Here is a 22,769-nt window from a genome sequence, read left to right as displayed (position 1 = left end):
CCAGATGCCTTGGGTCCATCCTTAAAGAGAGGACTCAAGCAAAATCACATTTTGGCTCCAGAAACTAATTTTATTAGGTAAATATGATAAAGTCTAAAATCTGGAATTCCTGGAGTTCCCGTCGTGGTGCAGTGGTTAATGAATCCGACTAGGAACCATGAGGTTGCGGGTTCGATCCCTGCCCTTGCTCAGTGGGTTAACGATCCGGCATTGCCGTGAGCTGTGGTGTAGGTCACAGATGCGGCTCGGATCCAGCGTTGCTGTGGCCCTGGTGTAGGCTGGCAGCTACAGCTCTGATTAGACCCCTAGCCTGGGAACCTCCATATGCTGTAGGAGTGGCCCAAGAAATGGCAAAAAGACAAAAAAAAAAGAAGAAACAAGAACAAAAGGCTACTTATGCATTTTTCTAGTTATAGGCAATACCCAGAAGTGGCAAATCCATAGGCAGGTTACTGGTTTCTAGGGGAGGGAGGGGAGGAATAGAGTGACTGCTAACAGGTACAGGATTATTTTTTAGGGTGATAGAAAAGTTCTGGAATTAGATACTGGTAATGATGGCGCAAACCCATCACTACAGAGTGTATTTTATTTACCAGGTGATTTCTTAGGCTCTATTTTGTTTTACTTTGCAAACAAAGGATTTAATTAAAACAAAACCAGAGAAGTAAAGTGGGACGTTGTGTACCTTAAAGATTTCGAATACAAGCTAATGGGAATCTGACTACTAGTTTCACTGCTTGCAACTGATCCGAATTCAGAGAGAGAAGGTTCTGATCCAAATTCCAAGGCTCCAAACTGGACATTTAATCCTGTGACATCTGCTGAACCTGGCATTTCTACCGCAGAAGCTGGGATCTGAAAAAGCAAAAACATGATTCAGCAACAGAGGTCAGAGACTCCAAATTCCAAAGGCTATAACAGAGCTAACAAACACTGCGGCCACCCTGAGCAACAAGGGGTGAAAGGATGAAAGGAAGGAAAAGGGAACAGGATTTTGTTTAAAAAGAGAAAGGAAAAGAGCAAAGAAAAATTAAAAAGTTAATGGGAGGGTGTTCCTGCTGTGGTGCAGTGGGATTGGTGGCATCTAGGGAGTGCTGAGACGCAGGTTGGATCCCCAGCCCAGCACAGTGGGTTAAGGATCCAGCATTGCCACAATTGCAGCTCAGATCTGATCCCTGGCCCGGGAACTCCATATGCTGTGGGGCAGATTCTTATGGTCTTATGTGTTTAAGATCATCATATTTTCTGGGTCAGAACAAAAATTTGAAATAACAGTCCCACAGAACTCGAACAAAATATTTTAAAGTTTGTTTGGAAGCACAAAAGACCCAGAATAGCCAAAGACATTCTGAAAAAGAAAAATGGAGCTGGAGGAATCAGGCTCCCGGACATCAGACTATACTACAAAGCAACAATCATCAAAACCGTATGGTACTGGCCCAAAGACAGAATATAGATCAGTGGAACGGGATAGAAAGCCCAGAATTCAACCCACGCACCTACAGCCAACTAACCTATGACAGAGAAGGCAAGAATATACAATGGAGAAAAGACAGCCTGTTCAATAAGTGGTGCTGAGAAAACTGGACAGCCACATGGAAAAGAATGAAATTAGAACACTCCCTAACACCATTCACAAAAAGAAACTCAGAACGGATTAAAGACCTAGATATAAGACCAGACACTAGAAAACTCCTAGAGGAAAACATAGGCCAAACACTCTCTGATATAAACAACAGCAACATCTTCTCAGATCCACCTCTTAGAGTAATGACAGTAAAAACAAAAATAAACAAATGGGATTTAACCAAACTAAAAAGTTTCTGCACAGCAAAGGAAACCCTAAACAAAACCAAAAGACAACCAACAGAATGGGAGAAAATATTTGCAAATGATTCAACTGACAAGGGATTAATATCCAAAATTTATAAACACCTCCTACTGCTCAATACCAAAAAAACAAACAACCTCATCGAAAAATGGGCAGAAGATCTAAACAGTTCTCCAAAGAAAACATACAGATGGCTAAAAAACACATGAAAAGATACTCAACATCACTATTTATTAGAGAAATGCAAATCAAAACCACTATGAGATACCACCTTACACCAGCCAGAATGGCCATCATCAAAAAGTCTACAAACAATAAATGCTGGAGAGGATGTGAAGAAAAAGGAACCCTATCACACTGTTGGTGGGATTGTAAATTGGTACAACCACTATGGAAAACAGTATGGAGATTCCCCTCAAAACTAAAAATAGAACTACCATTTGATCCAGAATCCCACTCCTGGGCATCTATCCAGAGAAAACCATGACTCCCAAAGACATATGTACTCCAATGTTCACTGCAGCACTATTTTCAACAGCCAAGACATGGAAACAACCTAAATGTCCATCGACAGAGGAGTGGATTAAGAAGATGTGGTACATGTACACAATGGAATATTACTCAGCCACTAAAAGGAATGAAATACCAGCATTTTTACCATCATGGATGGACCTAGAAATAATCATGCTAAGTGAGGTCAGCCATACAATGAGACACCAACATCAAATGCTTTCACTGACATATGGAATCTGAAAAACGGACAGAATGAACTTCTTTGTAGAACAGATACTGACTCACAGACTTTGAAAAACTTATGGTCTCCAAAGGAGACAGTTCGGGGGTGGGAGGATGTGCTGGGGTTGTGGGATGGAAATCCTATAAAATTGGATTGTGATGATCATTGTACAACTATTAATGTAATAAATTGAGCAAAAAAAAAAATTTTGTTTAAATGAAATAAGTCCCTGTTTCTTAGTACAAACCCACTCCTTCTGTATTAGCCCAGTCCCTCAGAAATGACTGATCCCTCATAAAGCAGTAAACTATGTGCTTGAAAATACCACATCACATTTTCTGAGACTAAAACCTCGCATGAACTAAATGTTAAAATACATCCACCTTTGGGACAGTCACTTCACGATGAAAGACCCACCTTAGAAGCTGGAGGCATCCGCCGCTTAGGGAGTTTGACATGTTTTGGCTGCGGTGGGTGAGCAGACACGGTCATGTTTTCCACAGTCATACTTGGAAGCTGCAACAGTTTGTGCACAGTGGAGGCACTGCTGTCTCTGGGTGCTGACTCTCGGAGTTTCACCTGGGAAGGAAAGGGCTCCAACCCAGGAGGAGGCACAGAGACTGCCTGAGTCTGGTGTTGCTGTCGCTGGCTCAGCTGGCTTAGAACAGGGGATGGTTCAGGCTGAGATTTGAAGTCTGAGAAACAGGTGGGGAGGGAAAGGGAGAGCAACAATCAACTATTTAGGCTCAGGAGCTCCATGCTCCCTCTTCCACCATCACTGATGGGAGAGGGTTGCTGCTAGTTTCCCCCAACCGTCTTCTTAGCTGAATCCCATTTGTGGTGATTACATATGTGTGTCTGAAATATGGAACAACTGGTATATGATAGATGGAAAGGGACGCCTGAATGGGTTTACAGCCAATTTCACGTGCAGAGAGAGAAGATTCAATTTGTGCTAAAGTATATGGGGGGGGATGGGTATTTCACATAAACTTTTGAAAATTATTTTGAGTTTTTTCATAACATATGATTATTATCACATGTGATATTACAAAATCCAAAAGGTACAGAAGTACACATGATGAATGCCAATTTCCCTTCCACCTCATCTCAAAGCTGTTCCACAGAACAGACACTATACCCAGTTTCTCGAATATCTTCAGAGTTACTGTTTCAATAGACATACATAAAAAGGAGTTCCTGTATGGGCTCAGCAGTAATGACCCCGACTAATGTCCATGAGGACAAGAGTTCAATCCCTGGCCTTGCTCAGGGGGTTAAGGATCCCACATTGCCATCAGCTGTGGTGTAGGTGATGGACACGGCCTAGATCTTACGTTGCTGTGGCTGTGGTGTAGGCTGGCAGCTACAGTTCTGATTTGAACCCTAGCCTGGGAACTTCCATATGCCCTGGGTATGGCAATAAAAAAAGACCCCCCCCCCAAAATATATGTACACACACATACATATATAGAGAGACACATACACACGCTCCCTACATATAACATACATAAACACATACACACATATAGACACATTCTCTCTCTACATATATATATAATATATAAACATACACACACACATATATCTTTCTTCCTTGTAAACCATTTAGATTTCAGAGACTGTTCCACATTAATGTATGAAGAACTACTTCATGTTTATGGTTACAGAGTAATCCTTCATACAAAGGTATTGATTTTTAAAACAAGCACTATATATTAACAAACTTTTAGGTTTTCCAGTCTCTTACTATAAAAAACAATGCTGCAATGAATATAATTTTATGCAAGACAGTTTGCTCAAGTACATCTTCAGGATCAACCGCTAGAACAGAGTTGCTGGATCAGAGAGTTACTATACTTTGTCCTTTTCATTTGGTTATGGTATTCCTGTCATATCTAGAAAGGGCTACCTCACCACAGCATATGTTAAAATCTCCTACATTTTTCTCCATTATTGTTCTAAATTCACTATTTATGTTTAAAACTATTTCACTCATTTGGTAAAGAGTGGGAGTTAGAGAGTCAACTTGCATCCAAGCCAGATACCCAACAGCGTAATCCATCATTTCACCACTGATTTGAAATGTTACCAATGGAGTTCCCATTGTGGCTCAGCAGTAACAAACCCAACTAGTACCCATGAAGATAGATGCAAGTTCTATCCCTGGCCCCTCCTCAGTGGGTTATGGATCCAGCATTGCTATGAAGTGCAGCGTAAGTCACAGAGGTGGTTCACATCTGGCATTGGTGTGGATGTGGTGTAGGCCAGCAGCTACAGCTCCAATTCGACCCCTAGCCTGGGACCTTCCATATGCCACTGGTGAGGCCCTAAAAAATAAAAAATAAAAAAGCTTGAGTCCTTTTCTTTTCAGTTTTTGTGAATGTAATGTTGATTTGTGGTTTTTTAAGTATGTTAACCCCTTCCAAGGGGGAGGGGGAGGGAGTGCAATGGATGGGGTGCTTGGGGATAATAGATGCGGTCTATTGCCTTTGGAATGGATTAGCAATGAGATCCTGCTGTGTAGCACTGGGAACTATGGTCACTTATGATGGAGCATGATAATGTAAGAAAAAAGAATGTATACTTGTATGTGTAACTGGGTCACTTTGCTGTACAGTAGAAAATTGACAGAACACTGTAAACCAGCTATAAGGGAAAAAAATAAAATTATTGTATATAAAAATAAAATAAATACATAAATAACAAAATAAAAAAGCAAGCTAGCACAATGGGCTCTTGGCTGCTATCTGGGAACATGGGGTTTTGATATTTTCCAGGGAGAGGATGCCAACGCTCTGATTAAGTTACTCTCTGCACCTCCAACGACTGTACACAATTTGGTCTATCTGAACATTTTGCCTTCCTTCTGGGATTCTCAAATTTTGCCACCTACTAAGTAAAGGGTGACTGACTATGTAGCAAGTCGCCCAATAAAAACCTGGGTTATTGAGTCCTTAGTGAATTTGCTGAATCTCCTTGACTTCAAACTTGAGTAGTCTCAGGTACTTCCCTAACAGGAAACCACTTCATTCAGCTGAGAAATGTGCTTCCATGTCTCTCAATATGCCTTAAACAAAAACCAGACAGCCAACCCTATGGTTAAAGTAACCCTCTGCTATTATGGTATGTGTGTGTTGGTGGGAAATGGTGGTTTAATATCAGAAAGTTCATGGGATTATAGCTAGAAAACATGCAACTTATCAATGGTGTCTTTAAATTACAAACCACAGACATTAATCATGATGGATATATGCATGTGTAAGAATCAGACAGCAATCCAGAGGGTGTGCTTTAAACTACTGTTTACATTCCCCTTCTGCCACTACCTAATTCGAATAGAGCTCAGAAAATCTGCTGAGGCATTTACTCACTGTTGTTTCTTTGTATCTGCATGAGGGTTGCCATGCTTTTGCACAACTTCAAGGTATGCACTACTACTACTATTAACTAATAAATGCAGGTATTTATACAATACAAATCTGCCTGATTTAATTCAGAAACTCTGTACAAGTTTTACTAAAAAGAAGCATGTCTGATCAAATTCCACACTAATGTTCACAAGTCACCATGCTATGCTGGGGTTCAGCAAAGCCTCATCAGGGCAAATCCCCACAGAAAATGCACACTTACCGAAATGACTAAGGACTGAGGACTGGGATGCTGAGGGCTTGAGGTCCCAAGAAGAAGTGGTTGTGGGAGGGCTCGTACTATTCTGCTGTGAACTTGGGGTGGTAGTAAACTGGCCCAAGCCCGGAGCTTTCAACTGGTCCAAAATGTGGGAGCTGGTGATGTTTGCCATTTTTGAAGGTGCAAGCTCTCCAAATCCTGAACCAAGGACGGATGACTTTAAAGGGAAAGAAAAGCAAAAGTCCTCAGTAAGACTCAGCAAGGATTTCTACCGCAAGCTCTGAAACACACCGTGTCATTTCCACAAGGATTTTAAAAATTATAACCTAGAACATCTGAATTAGTACGACTTACCTGAGTAAATGCTATATGAAAATATTACAATGCAACAAGATATGATCAGATAAATCAAGCAATCCTTCCTGATTCTGATATAAGAGGTTTAAAGGGAAGGGGACTATTCCCCTGGAATTTAAGACACAAATTTTTATTTAAAAAGTGATGTCACAAGTTCATAAACGCAAATTACTCTTTTAAATTTTTATTTATTTATTTTTTTATGGCCGCGCCCGTGACATTTGGAAGTTCCCAGGCTAGAGGTCGAACTAGAGCTGCAGGTGCCAGTCTACACCACAGCCATAGCAACACTGGATTCTGAGCCGGATCCTTAACCCACTGAGCGAGGTCAGGGATCAAACCTGCATCCTCTTGAATACTAGTCAGGCTGGTAACCTGCTGAGCCACAATGGGAACTCCCACAATAATACTTTTTTATAATACTTTTTAAAATTTTTTCATTTTTTGGCCACATCTTTAGTATGTGGAAGTTCCCAGGCCAAGGATCTAACCAGCGCCACTGCAGTGACCACACCAGATCCTTAACTGCTAGGCTACCAGGGAACTCCATTAATACTTTTTTTTTTTTTTTCAAACTAAAGAGGATTACCATGAATTAAATGACAAAGACAAGCTTGAAAAATAAAATATACTATTTCTTTAATGTGTAGAACAGTCATCATCTTTAACTTTTCAAGTTTTTAATAGGTTTAGCCACAGAAGAGATCAGCCATGAGGTCATCCTGCAAGATTAGATATAGGTCACAGGACTTAGTTAAAAAGTTAGTATTCCAAAATCAGACACTGAATTACACAGGAGGTATTTGGGTATTGAGCAAATACCCTGGACACTGCTGTGTTTATTTCAAAGGGTTTAGATGACTAAAAACACCAAATACACTCCAGGGTGAGTATACAAAAGAAAATGTTACACCTCCCTCATATATCCTGTCAGACAGACATTAAGATCCAAGGGGAATGAAAGCCTGACAAGACAACAGACAGTGACAGATCATCTGCATTTCTACTTATCAAGATTTCTGAAAATTACATTCTTTATCAATAACAAGTTTTAATAACCCTCTAAAAGGTTAAAAACAGGAACGATTTGCCTTCCCTCAAGAAACCAGATCTAGGAAGTTGAATTAGTTCTATTATCAGTTTCCAAAGGCATGGATTGTCCCAGTTGTTTTAATGACAGCCAAATTCCCCAATGTGAGAAGAACTTTAGGGTGGGGGCAATTATTGCACATCAATCACAGAATCAACTTCTATTAACACTACTCATCACTACTCCAGATTCTGTGCTCCTGCTGCCTGCTACACCTCGTGTAAGCGTATTTGCTCTATATGAGGCAAAGCACAGCTCAAGCCCATTTCCTCAATAAAAGCTTCTTGGGAGTTCCCTGGTGGCTCAGTGGGTTAATGATCTGATCACTGCTTCAGCTCGGTGCAATGCTATGGCATGGGTTCTGATCCCTGGCCCAGGAACTTCTACATGTAATGGTCAAGGCCAAAAAAAAGGGTGAAAAACTTCTTGGATGATGCTTCTAATTCTCCCTCTCTTTTCCTACCTAATCTCTATGCTGTATCAGCTAATTTCATCCTAACGGCACTTTTTTTTTTTTCTTTTTTGTTGTTGTTGTTGCTATTTATTGGGCCGCTCCCGCGGCATATGGAAGTTCCCAGGCTAGGGGTCCAATCGGAGCTGTAGCCACCGGCCTACGCCAGAGCCACAGCAACGCGGGATCCGAGCCGCGTCTGCAACCTACACCACAGCTCACAGCAACGCCGGATCGTTAACCCACTGAGCAAGGGCAGGGACTGAACCCGCAACCTCATGGTTCCTAGTCGGATTCGTTAACCACTGCGCCACGACGGGAACTCCCTAACTGCACTTTTTATGTATTTTACAACACAATGACATCACCGTGTCAATGACTCATGTCTTTTTTTTTTTTTTTTTCTTCTTGCTTTTTAGGGCTGCACCTGCGACCTATGGAGATTCCAGGCTAGGGGTCCAATCGGAGCTACAGCTGCCGGCCTAGGCCACAGCCACAGCAATGCCAGATCCAAGTTGCATCTTCGACCTACACCACAGTACACAGCAATGCCAGATCCTTGACCCGAGGAGCGAGGCCAGGGATCAAACCTCAACCTCATTGTTCCTAGTCAGATTCGTTTCTGCTGCACCATACAGGAATGACTCATTGTCTTGCTTCAGGTAATACTTAGCTCAAGCCTTCTCAATGCTACCTTCACATTTCAGGAGTTCCCATTGCCCTACTCGGGCTAAGGACTTGACCCTCAGCCTGGGAACTTCCATATAGCACACTTGCAGCCCTAAAGAAAAAAAAGAAAGAAATTCCATTTCTCAAATGGGGATTTCAGGTAAAACACAGCAAAGAATGAACCAAAATAACTATCACTAGGGAAAGCAGCGGAACTGTGTTTACAATCCTTCCAACCTCCCCTCTGACAACAGAGGTGCCTACACTTGGACAGGGACTTGGGTTCACCATTCTGCAGCTACATCCTTCCGCTTTCTATGCGCTAAGCGTTTATTTCCCTCACCTATCTTCCTATGCTTCACTGAAGTTCTTTTTGATGGGAAGCCAACTTTCATAAGGAGCCAGAGTCGTACACAACAGCTGATGACACTGTTTCACTGAAATCACATTCAAATTTTAAAGGACTCTAACTACACAGTGTGGCATTTTAAGAGAAAGCACACAAATTTTTTGGAATAACAAAACAAAAATGCAAAAAATTTAAGAACTTGGGCAGATTTAGAACTGTTTTTCATATTAGCAAGCCACTAGTGTCAAACATCTGTGTTTACATAAACTGGAAAATAAATGAAAATTTAGTATATCTTAAGTATAGAGACAGACTACAAGACAAAAACCAAAAAGAAAAATCATTAGTAAGATGGATGCTTAAGTGATTATGACTGAACTAAATCATAACTCAACTAATCATAAACAAACATTTTTTTCTTTGTCCAGAAAACTCAGAATACTTGAATTCCACACAGAATCATCAGATATGTGCTTGGAAATTACCACATCATTGTTTTCCAGACTGAGATTTAATGTAGAAATTTTTATATTTAGAAAGTAATTATAAGACATGCGTCATTCTAGGATACATTTGCTCATGGGTACATTCCTTAAAAATCCCATAATGAAATTAACATGAGTTACCAGACTCTGAGGAGAATAGGAGTTGACGGTTGTGGAGCTGCCATTTCCTGGTGCAATCTGATTGTTGTGCTGAGAATTTGTGAAGACAAGGGCTTGGCCAAAGCCCTGCTGTTGGGAACTTTCAAAGGAGTTGACTTCTGAGGCTTGAGGAACAGGCTTCTGGAGCAAGGCTACCAGATCAACGCTAAGCAGACAAAAAAACAAATAAAGGACAAGTCATAAGCAAATCTTACCAACGAATGAATGCAAAGTTAATCAATATAAAGTAAATTCATGCTAAAGATAAACTAAATGAGGAAAGCCTTTGGAATCAGAATTTAAGAAAACCAAAAGGAGGGCAAAAATCACTGCCCCCACCCCCAAAATAAATAAGGCATAAAAAGCCACAGAGAGTGAAGCAGCTTTGTAACAAAGAGAAATAAAAAGGTACACTGAGCTATTTCCACAGAAACGGCACAATGACAACTGATCTGAAAACCTGGACCAATTAATATATTCATAAGCGGTTGTATCAGGTCTGGCTTATTTCCTTTACAACATTTTGCCCCCTCACTCCTTATGACTTGAAATCGGTCTCTCTTAAACTTTCCTAAAGGAGAGTGCATCCATATTTTTAGGGAATGAGGAACAAAGCTATAGTAGACCATTCAAGCAATTTCATATTTATCACAAGTATTCCTATAATCTCTACATTCTAATCCATAATACATTTAGGGTTATATGAATTTCATATAATTTTTTTGGTCTTTTTAGGGAAAAGGAAAAAAATACACAATACATAAGCAAATACTAGGATTGTTATAATGCACCCAGAAAGACAGATATTTCAGTTTGAGAACCAGGGCCTTAAAACCTCAAAGTATGAGGGGGAGTTTCCTTCCTGGCTCAGCGGTTAATGAACCTAACTAGGATCCATGAGCATGCGGATTCAATCCCTGGCCTCTCTCAGTGGGTTAAGGATCCAGTGTTGCTGTGAGCTGTGGTGTCGGTTGAAGACGTGGCTCAGAGCCCCTGTTGCTATGGCTGTGGTGTAGCCCAGAGGCTACAGCTCTGATTCAACCCTTAGCTTGGGAACCTCCATATGCTGAGGGTACGGCCCTAAAATAGCATAAAAAAACCTCTAAGTATGAGGAAGAAAAGATCTTCCAAATATATACTAACTGACATAGCAATGAGCTACTAATTTCTCCAAAGGATTACCTAACATGGTAATTTGCTCCATTAAATTGCACCACCCCTACTGCATTTTTGGCCATCCCTCAGCATGTGGAGTTCCCCAGCCAGGGATCAGACCAAGTGCAACTGCAACCTAAGCCACAGCCATGGCAATGCCGGATTCTTAACCCACTGTGCCAGGCTGGGGATCAAACCTGCACCCCACCACTCCCAATACACAGCTGATCCTGCTGCACCACAGCAGAAACTCCAACATTAAATATTTTTTTTTTAATTTAATGATTTTTATTTTTTGCCATTATAGCTGGTTTACAGTATTCTGTCAATTTTCTTGTCTTTTATCCTTTTTTTTTTTTTTTAGGGCTAGACCCGCGGCATGTAGAGGTTCCCAGGCTAGGAGTCTAATCGGAGCTGTTGCTGCCAGCCTACGCCAGAGTCACAGCAACACCAGATCAGAGCCGCATCTGCGACCTATGCCACAGTTCACGGCAACGCCAGATCTTTAACCCACTGAACAAGGCCAGGGATCAAACCGGCAACCTCATGGTTCCTAGTCAGATTTGTTTCCACTGTGCCACGACGGGAACTCCTTCTGTTAATATTCTACTGTGCACCAGGGTGACCCAGTCACACATGCATATTCTTTTTCCTCACATTATCATGCTCTATCATAAGTGACTAGATATAGTTCCCAGTGCTATACAGCAGGATCTCATTGCTTATCCATTCCAAAGGCAAGAGTCTGCATTAAATCCTTTTAAAGGCTAGTTCCCAGGTAGTTTTCCTAACAGAAACTCTCACCATTGCAGTGAGGCAGATTCTGAAAGGTCAAACAATTCAAAACTTACTCCTGATATACAGCAAAGCTCCTAGGCCCAAGTTACTCTCCTTATACCCTGCCCACTTTCTCACAACCAAGTTGAAATTATGGGCTCCAATATTTTGGATCCCAAGATAGTTTTCTACTTATGACAACCTAACTCTAGGGTGACAAATCCAAAGTAGTTACATTACATATGAACCATCTTAAAAATTCCATTACTACAAAAACTAGAGAAAGTTCTATTCCAAAAGACTGATAAGACACATGCATGAAAAGCAGAATAGCACTGTTTCCTGAAAAATAAATGTTACAAAAGTCCACTCCTGGAGTTCCCACTGTGGCACAGCAGGTTAATGATCTGGCTTGTCTCTTGGCTTTGCCAGTTTGATCCCCACCACAACGCAATGGGCTAAGGACCCAGTGTTGTCACATCTGTGGCATAGGTCAGAGATATGGCTCAGATTCAATCTCTGGCCCAGGAACTTCCATATGCCATGGATTTGAAAGGAAAAATGGCAGTAGGCGGGGGGGGGGGGGGAGGAGCAGTTATTTCTGAGCAAATCACAAAATAATATATTGCAATACATAACTTTTTTTTTCTCGCTTTTTACAGTTATACCCGTGGCAAATGGAAGTTTCCAGGCTAGGGGGTCGAATCAGAACTACAGCTGCCAGTCACAGCCTCAAGGGATCCGAGCCACATCTGCAACCTACGCTACACCTCACAGCAATGCCAGATTCCTGACCCACTGAGCAAAGCCAGGGATCTAACCTGCATCCTCATGTATACAAGTCAGTATACTGCGCCATGACAGAACTCCCAAGACACACTCTCGATCATTTTTATTTCCCTAGAATGAAGTCTTCTAACCATCTCATTCAGCATGAAATTGAGCATGTTGGATTTAAAACTGCCTTTAATGCTCAGGAGTCATATATATACTAAGGCCCTTATCCTTTTAGAGCACCATATTTTGAAATCATAATCAAAAGTTTTTAAGATTTATTATAAAAACTGGGATGAGGGAGTTCCCATCATGGCTCAGTGGTTAACGAATTCAACTAGAACCATGAGGTTGCAGGTTCGGTCCCTGGCTGTGGTGTAGGTCGCAGACGCAGCTCGGATCTCACGTTGCTGTGGCTCTGGTGTAGGCCGGAGGCTACAGCTCCAATTAGACCCCTAGCCTGGGAACCTCCATGTGCCGTAGGAGCGGCCCTAGAAAAAGGCAAAAAGACAATAAAAAAAAAAAAAGCAAAAACAAAACAAAACAAAAAAAAAAACTGGGATGAAAATAAATACTTTTGAGTAATTCAGCTCTGCACACATTCTAACAGTGTTCCTATCACCCCAAAAACTCATTCCTTTTCTGTAATCTATAAGCAGATTAAAACTAGCAGAGCCCATTTAAAAAACAAGAAGTTTGTACTACCCAGAGAAGGACCCTTCTGTTAAGTTTATCTGTCAAAAAAATTATGATTACAAAACTAAAAATGAATAATTAAATAGATTTAATATTATCTTTGTCACAAATACTAACAAATCACAAAAAATAATTGCTATTTTATCAGTGGCTACTAGTTAGGAAATGATGGAGGCTGTCAGTTCACCAGGTTAGTTAAGGATAAAATAAAAATTTTAGACAGAAAAGAGAAAAAACAGAGATTGAAGAAGAGGGTAAAAGGAGTTCCCATTGTGGCTCAGTGGTAACAAACCTGACTAGTATCCATGAGGACACAGGTTTGTTCCCTGACCTTGTTCAGAAGTTTAGTGGGTTAAGGATTCAGCATTGCCGTGAGCTATGGTGCAGGTCGCAGACTCAGCTTGGATCCCATGTTGCTATGGCTGTAGTGAGGCCAGCATCTATAGCTCTGATTCGACCCCTAGCCTGAGAACCTCCATATGCCCCCGGCGTGGCCCTAAAAAGCAAAAAAAAAAAAAAAAAAAAGGTAAAAAAATAAAAAGAAACCTGAGAAAGAAAACAAATTTTCCTAAGATGCAAAATTTCAATTATGCTTCATATAACAAACAAAAGGTGGGGATGGGGACTTAAATACCTTTGCCCAGGTGTGACATGATTCTCTGCAGGGACAGATGAGGAAGTGAAGACTTTTGTTTCAGATAGCTGTATGGGAAGAATTTTTAAAATATTTTCATCTTACTTTATATAAAATCGAAAATGTATCAAATTCCTGACAATTTTAGTCACCAGTATTCAGTCTACCTAAGAAGTAGTCTAAAGGAAAAAACATGTACAAGTGATCATGATGCTTATAATTTTAAGGTAAAGATAATTTTAGATTGATGAAGCCCACAATAAGGATTCCACATACTAGTCTCACTACTCTACTTGACCTTATACAAAATGAGAACACCAATAAAAACCACCACTCTTAACATTCTCTTTTTTATTAAGTCATAGGTTTCCCTGCAGTTTTTATCAACATAATCAAATTGAGGTGTAACACATACAATAAACCTCAAATGTTCAAACTGAATAATTGAATGGGTTTTGTCATATGTATACTCCCATGAAACCATCACCAAACCAAGACAAGAAATGTATCCATTACCCCAAATTTTGCTCCTGTCCCAGTGTAATCAGTTCCTCCCACTACTCACTTTCATCCCCAGGCAATCATCGTCACTATAGATTGGGTTGTATTTTCCAGAATTTTAAGTGGAATTTTTAAACATGCAATCTTTTTGTCTGGCTTTTTTCATTCGATATAATTATTTTGAGATTCATGAATATTGCTTTAATACACCTTTTAAGGCACAGAGGATAAAATTTCTTTTCTTTTCTTTTTGCCAAACCCTCAGCATGCAGAAGTTCCTAGGCCAGGGAGCAAACCCGTGCCATAGCAGCCACCGCAGTGAGAACACTAGCTCCTTAACCAATGCACCACAAATGAACTCCTAAAGTTTCTTTTTCCTTTTTCTTTTTGTTGGGGGAGCTACACCCACAGCATGTACAAGTTCCCAGGCCAGGGATCAAACCCAAGCCCCAGCCAGTGACAATGCCAGGTCCTTAACTAGCTGAGCCATCAGGAACTCCAAGATAAAATTTCTTGAAACCTCAACTGACACTTTTGAAAGGTAGGTTCTTTTTCTATTTTCAAAGTGGAGCATGGGTCATTTTTTTTGGCGTGGGGAAGGGGGGGAGGGTTCACCCTATGGCATATAGAGTTCCTGGGCCAGGGACTGAATCCACACCATGACCTACACCACAACTGTGGCAACGCTGGATCCTTAATGCACTGCACTGGGCTAGGGACTGAACCTCCATCCCCTTGAGCCACAATGAGAAGTGACAAATGTTGATCTAATGACATTATGTGAAAAACTAACAACAATGTTATTCAAAGACTGCTGTAACTTTTAACAAGGCTAAATGTCTCAGAACTCCGAAACCTGGTATAAAATCAGGTTTCATCAGACATTATTATTAAGGCGGGGCAGAGCAGACAGTAAGTATTCATCTCCCATAAAAACAAAAAGTGCTGAATTGGCTATATTATTTCAACAGGAAAGCCTTATGCTATGCCGCACCCTATTCCAAGATAGTTATCTGTAGAGTCACAAGGAATCCAAGTTTGTCTTAAGCTGTTTTTTTTTTTTGGTGGGGGGGGTTGTCTTTTCATGGCCATACCCCCAGCATTTGGAAATTCCCAGGTTAGGGGTTGAATCAGAGTTACAAGTTAAATTAAGACAGAGAGGAATTCCCATTGTGGCTCAGTGGAAACGAATCTAACTAGGATCCATAAGGACACAGGTTCAACCCTGGCCTCGCAATGTGGTTTAAGGATCCCACGTTGCCCTGAGCTATGTGGTGTAGGTCACAGACCCGGTTACTGTGGCCATGGTATAGGCCGGCAGCTACAGCTCCAATTCAACCCCAAGCCTGGAAACCTCCATTATTCTACAGGTGTGGCCCTAAAAAGACAAAATAATAATAGTAATAATAATAAATAAAACAAACAGAGAAGCAATTAAGGAGTAATTCCATTAAAAGCAATAATAGAATAGATCTAAAGCCTTAAAAATAATAAGTTTAAGTGAGAATTATATTAGTCATTGAACTCCAATAAAACCCCAGTAGAATACAAGAAATGGCATTGTTTTCTCTTTCTAAGCTCTAGAAGGAGTTTAGGATTTGCATTTTAGAGTACTCACCTGTTAATCAACATCACTTTATATATACCAGAAGACTTTTAAATAATTGTGATAATTCCTGAGAAAAGGTATCCAAATTCCTTATGCCAATTCTTTTTAGTAATTATATTGTGAGACAACATGCTCTAAACAGAATATTACTGCCTATATGCATGTACATTTGAACCTCTTGTTAGCTGACTTACATTACAGACCTCATCTGAGGCACAGAATAACTCCATCAGTTAGGCAGGATAGTTAGAGAGGCGCAGAAAAGAAAGATGCCTCACCTAAGGCGAAAAGGTCAACCTAGCTAGAATTCAAATACAGGGCATATGCCTTCTGATAGCCTGCTGACTCTCTAACCTGCAGGATGAACCAGACAACAGGCAAGCAGATCTAAAACTCTTAATTCTGGAAGGCTTTTTTTTTTCCTTTATAGTAAACTCTTAGCGAAAACTCTAGTAACACAAAACACTTAAAAACAGAACAGCTTTGTCTGAAATAAGGTAAAGTGCCAAAGGCTGCTCACTCTGACTTTTTATCATCCCACCAGTAATTCTAAAAGCCACCATTTAGCCCAGTCTCCTCAGACTACAGGCAACAGACAGCCCAGTGACATCATTCCCCAAGGACTTATGGACAGTGTGTGACCAAAGTGAAAATATACCTTACATCTCCAAAATTCCAATCAGGTGCATATATCTTTCTCCTCCTTTCTCACACCCTACCCAGCTCAGTCCCTAACAAGTCAGATAAAACAGTGCTAAAAAGAAAGGAAGCACAAGTGCAGTTTTGTTTAAAAAAAAAAAAAAAGTACAAAAATGGGAAGGGAGGTGGAATAATCTCAAAAAGAAAAATAAAACCTTCAAGTCTGGGGCACTTTATGTGATTCTCAAGGGCAGTAAGCCCTTTATTAGCATCCCCTAATGTCAGCTATAACTCATGAACATGTGTCATACTTGTGTGCTGGCTCTTGAGAGGTAAACAGAGTTATCTTATGCTAACCGTGAACTTAGAGAGCAACACTATCCTGAAGCCAGTGTAGTGCACTCAAATATGTCTGAGGAATAAATGAATACAAAAGAGCCAGAATAGTTGAAAATGGAAGCAGTTGAGCCTAGAACCAGAATTATTTATTTGAGTTCATTTCAACTGTGAACCCCAAACACAGACTCTCTCCTTTAATAAAAAGGTTAGAGAGTTCTCTAGTGGTTCAGTGGGTTAAGGATCTAGTGTTGTCACTGCAGGGGCTTGGGTCACTGCTGTGGCACAGGTTTGATCTCTGGCCTAGGAACTTCTATATGCTGCAGGTACAGCCACCAAAAAAAAAAAAAAAAAAAGAAAGAAAGAAAGAAAGAAAGAAAAATGCATTTGGTTGTAGTTCCCGTTGTGGCAAGCAGAAACCAATCCAACTAGTAACCATGAGGTTGCAGGTTCAACCCCTGGCCTCGCTCAGTGGGTTCAGGATACAGCGTTGCCATGAGCTATAGGTTGCAGACACAGCTCGGGTCCAGTGTTGCTGTGGCTGTGGCACAGGCCAGAGGCTACAGCTCTGATTCAACCCCTAGCATGGGAACCTCCATATACCTCAGGTGCGGCCCTAAAAAGAGGGGGAAAAAAAGGGTTGTAAAGGAGTTCCCACTGTGGCTCAGCAGAAACAAAGCTGACTAGTATCCATGAGGATGCAGGTTTGATCCCTGGCTCCATCCAGTGGGTTAAGGATCTGGCATTGCTATAGCTGTGATGCAGGCCAACAGCTGCAGTTCCAATTTGACCCCTAGCCTGGGAACTTTCATATGCTGCGGGTGCAGCCCTAAAAAGAAAAAGGAAAAAAAGAAGTTATAGAGGTTCTCTTGCGGTGCAGTGGGTTAAGGATCTGGTGTGGTCACTGCAGCAGGCAGAGTCACTGCTTTGGCATGGGTTTGATTCCTGGCCTGGGAACTTCCACATGCCACAGGCACGGCCAAAAAAAGAAAAGGTTTTAAAGATTAATCGTTCACAGGCCAGGGTAATAACATCAGTTGGTTATCAGGCCAAAGAAAACAACGATGATAAGCCAAAAAATGATGTCATTCCTATTTAACACTCAGTCACCTTTAAATGTATGCTTTGAAACCAAGTTTCTCAAAAATCTCAAAACATCAACTTCCTTCTGAGAAGCATCTGCTTTAAAAAAACGTGGTAATCACAGACATCTGAAAGGGAGCCAAAAAGAGCCAGAAAGTGTGCCGGGGTTTCCAGCAAAGTATCCCTGTCCCTACCAGAATCCAAGAGCAAGATGGGTCAGATCTGATGCTGACACTTACATCTTCAGTCCAGTCTTCTGTCGTCCACTCTTCCACAGAATTCTTCCAGGCTCCTGTTGAGAACATCACAGTTTATACCACAATGGTCAAATATTGTCTTTTCCAAATGATTCTCCATTGTGTACTACACAAGATCTATCACATAACTGATTAACAATAAATTCAAAATTCAAGAAATGTTAGGCTCATAATCTACCTCAAGAAAGTCATGTTTTCTTTCTTTCTTTCTTTGCTTGTAGGGCCACACGCACATCATATGGAGGCTCCCAGACTAGGAGTTGAATCAGAGCTGTAACTACAGGCCTATACCACAGCCATAGCAATGCAGGATCTGAGCCATGTCAGTGACCTAAACCACAGCTCATGCCAACACCAGATCCTTAACCCACTGACTGAGGCCAGGAATTGAACCTGCATCCTCATGGATACTAGTCGGATTTTTTTCCATTGCACCACAACGGGAACTCCTCAGTCATGTTTTCAAACACAGCTTGGCTAAGTACTATCCACATAAACTCAAAAGGAATGTCTCAAATTGATTTTGTTTCAATGTACATAATATCCAAAGTATGAAAGTATGGTACAGCACAAATAAATACATTCAATAATGAGGTCCTTATGATATGTAACATTTAAAAGGGAACAAAATTCAATATAAGGCAGCTAGCTCTGCTTTGGGCCCTAATTTCAGATGGATTATGGAATTATCAAATCTAGAGAAACACCCTTTTTATATTTACTCCACTGTATGGTTTCCTAATAGATCTCTAGGAAAGCTGAGTATTAGTCCTATTCATATGAAGTCTGTTGTAACTCCTGATGAGCAGGTACAGAGGATGTGCTCAAACAGTTCTTACAGAACAATCATCTATACAAAACAATTACATGCTTTAAAAAATGCAAATTCATACCCAGATGAAATAGCTTTAAAAGGAAGCACACGATGATACTAACTATAACCACCACCAGGAAGTAGGGCTGTGAATGTTTTCAGTGCCTTCAACGGGAAGAAAAGAGCTGAGCATCTGACCTGAGGTTTGTGTGTGGAAAAAGGAGAGGTATACTCCTTAGGAAAAAGGCTGATGAAAAGATCTAACTTCCTTTGGTTTTTTTTTTTGTTTTTGTCTTTTTTATCTTTTCTAGGGCCGCTTCCTGCAGCCCTAGATGTAAGCTGTGGTGTAGGTCTCAGACAAGGCTCGGATCTGGCATTGCTGTGGCTGTGGCATAAGCTGGCGGCTACAGCTTCGATTAGACTCCTAGCCTGGGAGCCTCCATATGCCAAGGGTGCAGCCCTAAAAAGATAAAATAATAATAATAATAATAAAGATTTACAATTCAACGAAAAGCTGAGGCTTGACCTAAGCAGTTTTAGGAATGCTATAATCAAGAAATAGAAAGCAGGAGTTCCCGTCGTGGCGCAGTGGTTAACGAATCCGACTAGGAACCATGAGGTTGCGGGTTCGATCCCTGCCCTTGCTCAGTGGGTTAACGATCCGGCGTTGCCGTGGGCTGTGGTGTAGGTTGCAGACTCGGCTCGGATCCCACGTTGCTGTGGCTCTGGTGTAGGCCAGTGGCTACAGCTCCAATTGGACCCCTAGCCTGGGAATCTCCATATGCCGCGGGAGCGGCCCAAGACCAAGAAATAGCAAAAAATACCAAAAAATACCAAAAAAAAAAAAAAAAAAAGAAACAGAAAGCAATTTCATGGAATTCCCGTTGTGGATCACTAGAAACTAACCTGACTAGTATCCATGAGGATGCAGGTTTGATCCTTGGCCTCAATCAATGGATTAAGGATGTGGCATTGCTGCAAGCTGTGGCATGGGTCACAGCTGTAGCCTGGATTGGATCCCTGGCCTGGGAACTCCCATATGCCAGAGCTGAGGCCAAAAAAAAAAAAAAAAAAGGAGGGGGACTATTATTCCAAGGGAGATAAACAATGATGAGGCATTCAAAAAAACAATTTATATTAAAAGTAACCTAAAATTCAGGAGTTTCCATTGCGGCTCAGCAGGTTAAGGATCCAACACTGACTCCATTTCAGTCCCTGGCCTGGCTCAGAGGGTTAAGGATCAAGCATTGCCGTGAGCTGTGGTGTAGGTCTCAGACGCAGCTTGGATCTAGCGTTGCTGTGGCTCTGTCGTAGGCCGGAAGTTGTGGCAAAGGTTGCAGATGAGGCTTGGATCCAGTGTCTCTGTGGCTATGGTGGAGGCTGACACCTGCACCTCCAATTAGAAGCCTAGCCTAGGAACTTCCATATGCCACAGGTACAACCATTAAATGAAAAAAAAAAGAAGAAGAAGAAGAAGAAGAAGAAGATGCAATTCATATGTGATATTCTATTCAAAATTTCCCAACTAGTACATTGTGGGTGAGTTACAGGTAAATTATGCGAGATTCCCTCAGGCAGTTGGGAAACAGGACTTGGGACAACTTGAGCCCCTAGAATAATAACTGGCCAAAGGAGCATCTTTAGTTTACTGCATTGTGATCTACAAATACTATCACTTTTTTTTTTTTTTCTTTTTTGGTTCAACCCCTGGACCGGAAATTTCAAATGCCACAAATGCAAGCCATAAAAAGAAGAAGAAAAAAAAAATAACCTAAAGATCAGAATATACTTTCATTTTTTTCCCAAAAAAATTTAAGTTGTGGTAAAATATTATAAAATCTCCCATGATAAACATTTCCAAGAGTACAATTCAGTGATATTAAGTAAAAACACACATTCTTATTCATGATAAGAGACGGACTTACCACTTAGAAAGGAGTATTATGAAAATAATTGAAACACGAATTTAGACACATATAACAGGATGAATAGCTGAGTACAATGAAAAGCAGGAGGAAGACGATGTACAAACTGTAGGCATAAGTCCAATGTGCTCAAGTGGTTTGTCAGGCAACAGAGGGGAAGCCCCATGTCAGAATCCAGGGACAAGCTATTGCAGTGACCCACTCTAGGTATACAGACTACAAAAACTACATGATGTTATAGTCATTACAACACAAGGTCAAGTCCTAGTTTTATTCTGGAATATTAAAATTTTATAGTAACACTTTGACCCCCATTGTAGACTAGAGACTTTCACTTAAAACACATGAGGCCAGTGTAGGCCTGCAGTTGCAGCTCCAATTCAACCCCTAGTCTGGGAACTTCCATATGCCGTGGGTTCGGCCCTATAAAACAAACAAAAAAACATATGAGGAGTTCCCGTTGTGGCGCAGCAGACACAAATCAGGCTAGTATCCATGTGGATGCAGGTTTGGTCCTGCTGTGGCACAGTAATTCGAACCGTAGCCTGAGAACTTCTGTATGCCATGGGTGCAGCCCTAAAAAGCAAAAAAAGAGAAAAATTTAATGACATTATTTTCAGCTTAAAACAATAAATTTTAAATGTATATCAAGTTCAAGTTAACTTGATGTTAGTCATCTATCAAAAGCATGTATCAGGCAACTTTGTAGGAAAAAGGATAGCAAGGATGCAAAAATCCGTGTTGCATTGGAGGCCAATGTGAGAACTACTTCCATTATCAAAAGCTGATTATTATTTTATCAAGTGGTTATAAAAAATAGTTTACAAACATTCACCTGATTAACTTTTTATTAGCTAACCTTGATAAAAATGGAAGATATTTTAAGCATTTTATAAGATTCTTAGATAAGGATTTTTTTTTTTTTTTTTTTTTGTCATCCCTTTGAGCCCAAAGGAATTGTTTTTTTTTTTTAAGAGCCGCACCGGAAGCCTATGGCGGTTCCTGGGCTACGGGTGGAATCAGAGCTACACCACAGCCATGGAAACGCGGGACCCCAACCTCATCCATGACCTACACCACAGATTATGGCAACGCCAGATCCTTAACCCACTGAGGGAGGTCAGGGATCGAATCCACAGCCTCATGGATCCTAGAACAGTTCATTAACCACTGAGCCACGAAAGGAACTCCTCAAAAGGAATTTTTGTTTGGCAGATTCTGAGCTACATTTTGAGCATTTGATTTCAGTTCTGTGGATCAATGTAAAATGGAAGGTTTTAAAATATCAAAACAAGCCTTCCCAGAGTGGACCCCCACTCATGTCCTTCACCTGTTTTTTTTTTTTTTTTAAATCCATAGAAAAACTCTAGTCAACCCATTTAGTCAGAGAAGTGAGAAAATACAGAGAAAAAGGAAAATGGTAAAAATTTAGCCATTCGACAAAGTCAAGCACCTTCAGTTCTTCAAAGACTATAGAAGATCTGGAGTTCCCGTCGTGGCACAGTGGTTAACAAATCTGACTAGGAACCATGAGGTTGCGGGTTCGATCCCTGGCCTTGCTCAGTGAGTTTAAGATCTGGCGTTGCCGTTAGCTGTGGTGTAGGTTGCAGACGCAGCTCGGATCCCACGCTGCTGTTGTTGTGGCTGTGGTGTAGGCCAGCAGCTACAGCTCCGATTTGGCCCCTAGCCTAGGAACCTCCATATGCCGTGAAAGCAGCCCAAGAAACGGCAAAAAGACCAAAAAAAAAAAAAAAAAGAAAGAAAGAGAAGAAAAAAAGACTATAGAAAATATTCTGAGCCATGTCCTTGGAG

The 22,769-nt window shown here is 40.9% G+C and overlaps 1 protein-coding gene across 13 annotated transcripts in view; it reads right to left on the bottom strand.

The window, feature by feature from the left end:
- UBAP2 (ubiquitin associated protein 2) overlaps window positions 1-22,769 on the bottom strand; it is a 141,554-nt gene that overhangs the window by 28,124 nt on the left and 90,661 nt on the right. For 10 of the 13 annotated variants that reach the window (XR_002336317.1, XM_021064693.1, XM_021064690.1 and 7 more), the window contains 6 exons: window positions 18,201-18,253; window positions 13,794-13,861; window positions 9,740-9,923; window positions 6,201-6,414; window positions 2,985-3,262; window positions 686-855 (listed from right to left, as the gene is read on the bottom strand). Coding sequence is in view for 12 of the 13 variants with exons in the window: in XM_021064693.1 (XP_020920352.1) it covers window positions 686-855; window positions 2,985-3,262; window positions 6,201-6,414; window positions 9,740-9,923; window positions 13,794-13,861; window positions 18,201-18,253 (967 nt within the window). In the remaining variant the exon portion in view is untranslated. The remainder of the gene's footprint in view (window positions 1-685; window positions 856-2,984; window positions 3,263-6,200; window positions 6,415-9,739; window positions 9,924-13,793; window positions 13,862-18,200; window positions 18,254-22,769) is intronic. The other 3 variants (XM_021064698.1, XM_013980178.2, XM_021064699.1) reach the window with 1 other exon arrangement.

The sequence above is a fragment of the Sus scrofa genome, chromosome 10 (assembly GCF_000003025.6).
Source record: "Sus scrofa isolate TJ Tabasco breed Duroc chromosome 10, Sscrofa11.1, whole genome shotgun sequence".
In the NCBI taxonomy this organism is placed as follows: Eukaryota; Metazoa; Chordata; class Mammalia; order Artiodactyla; family Suidae; genus Sus; species Sus scrofa.
Note: the sequence above shows the minus strand (reverse complement) of the source record. Positions and strands in the feature narration are given on the sequence as shown.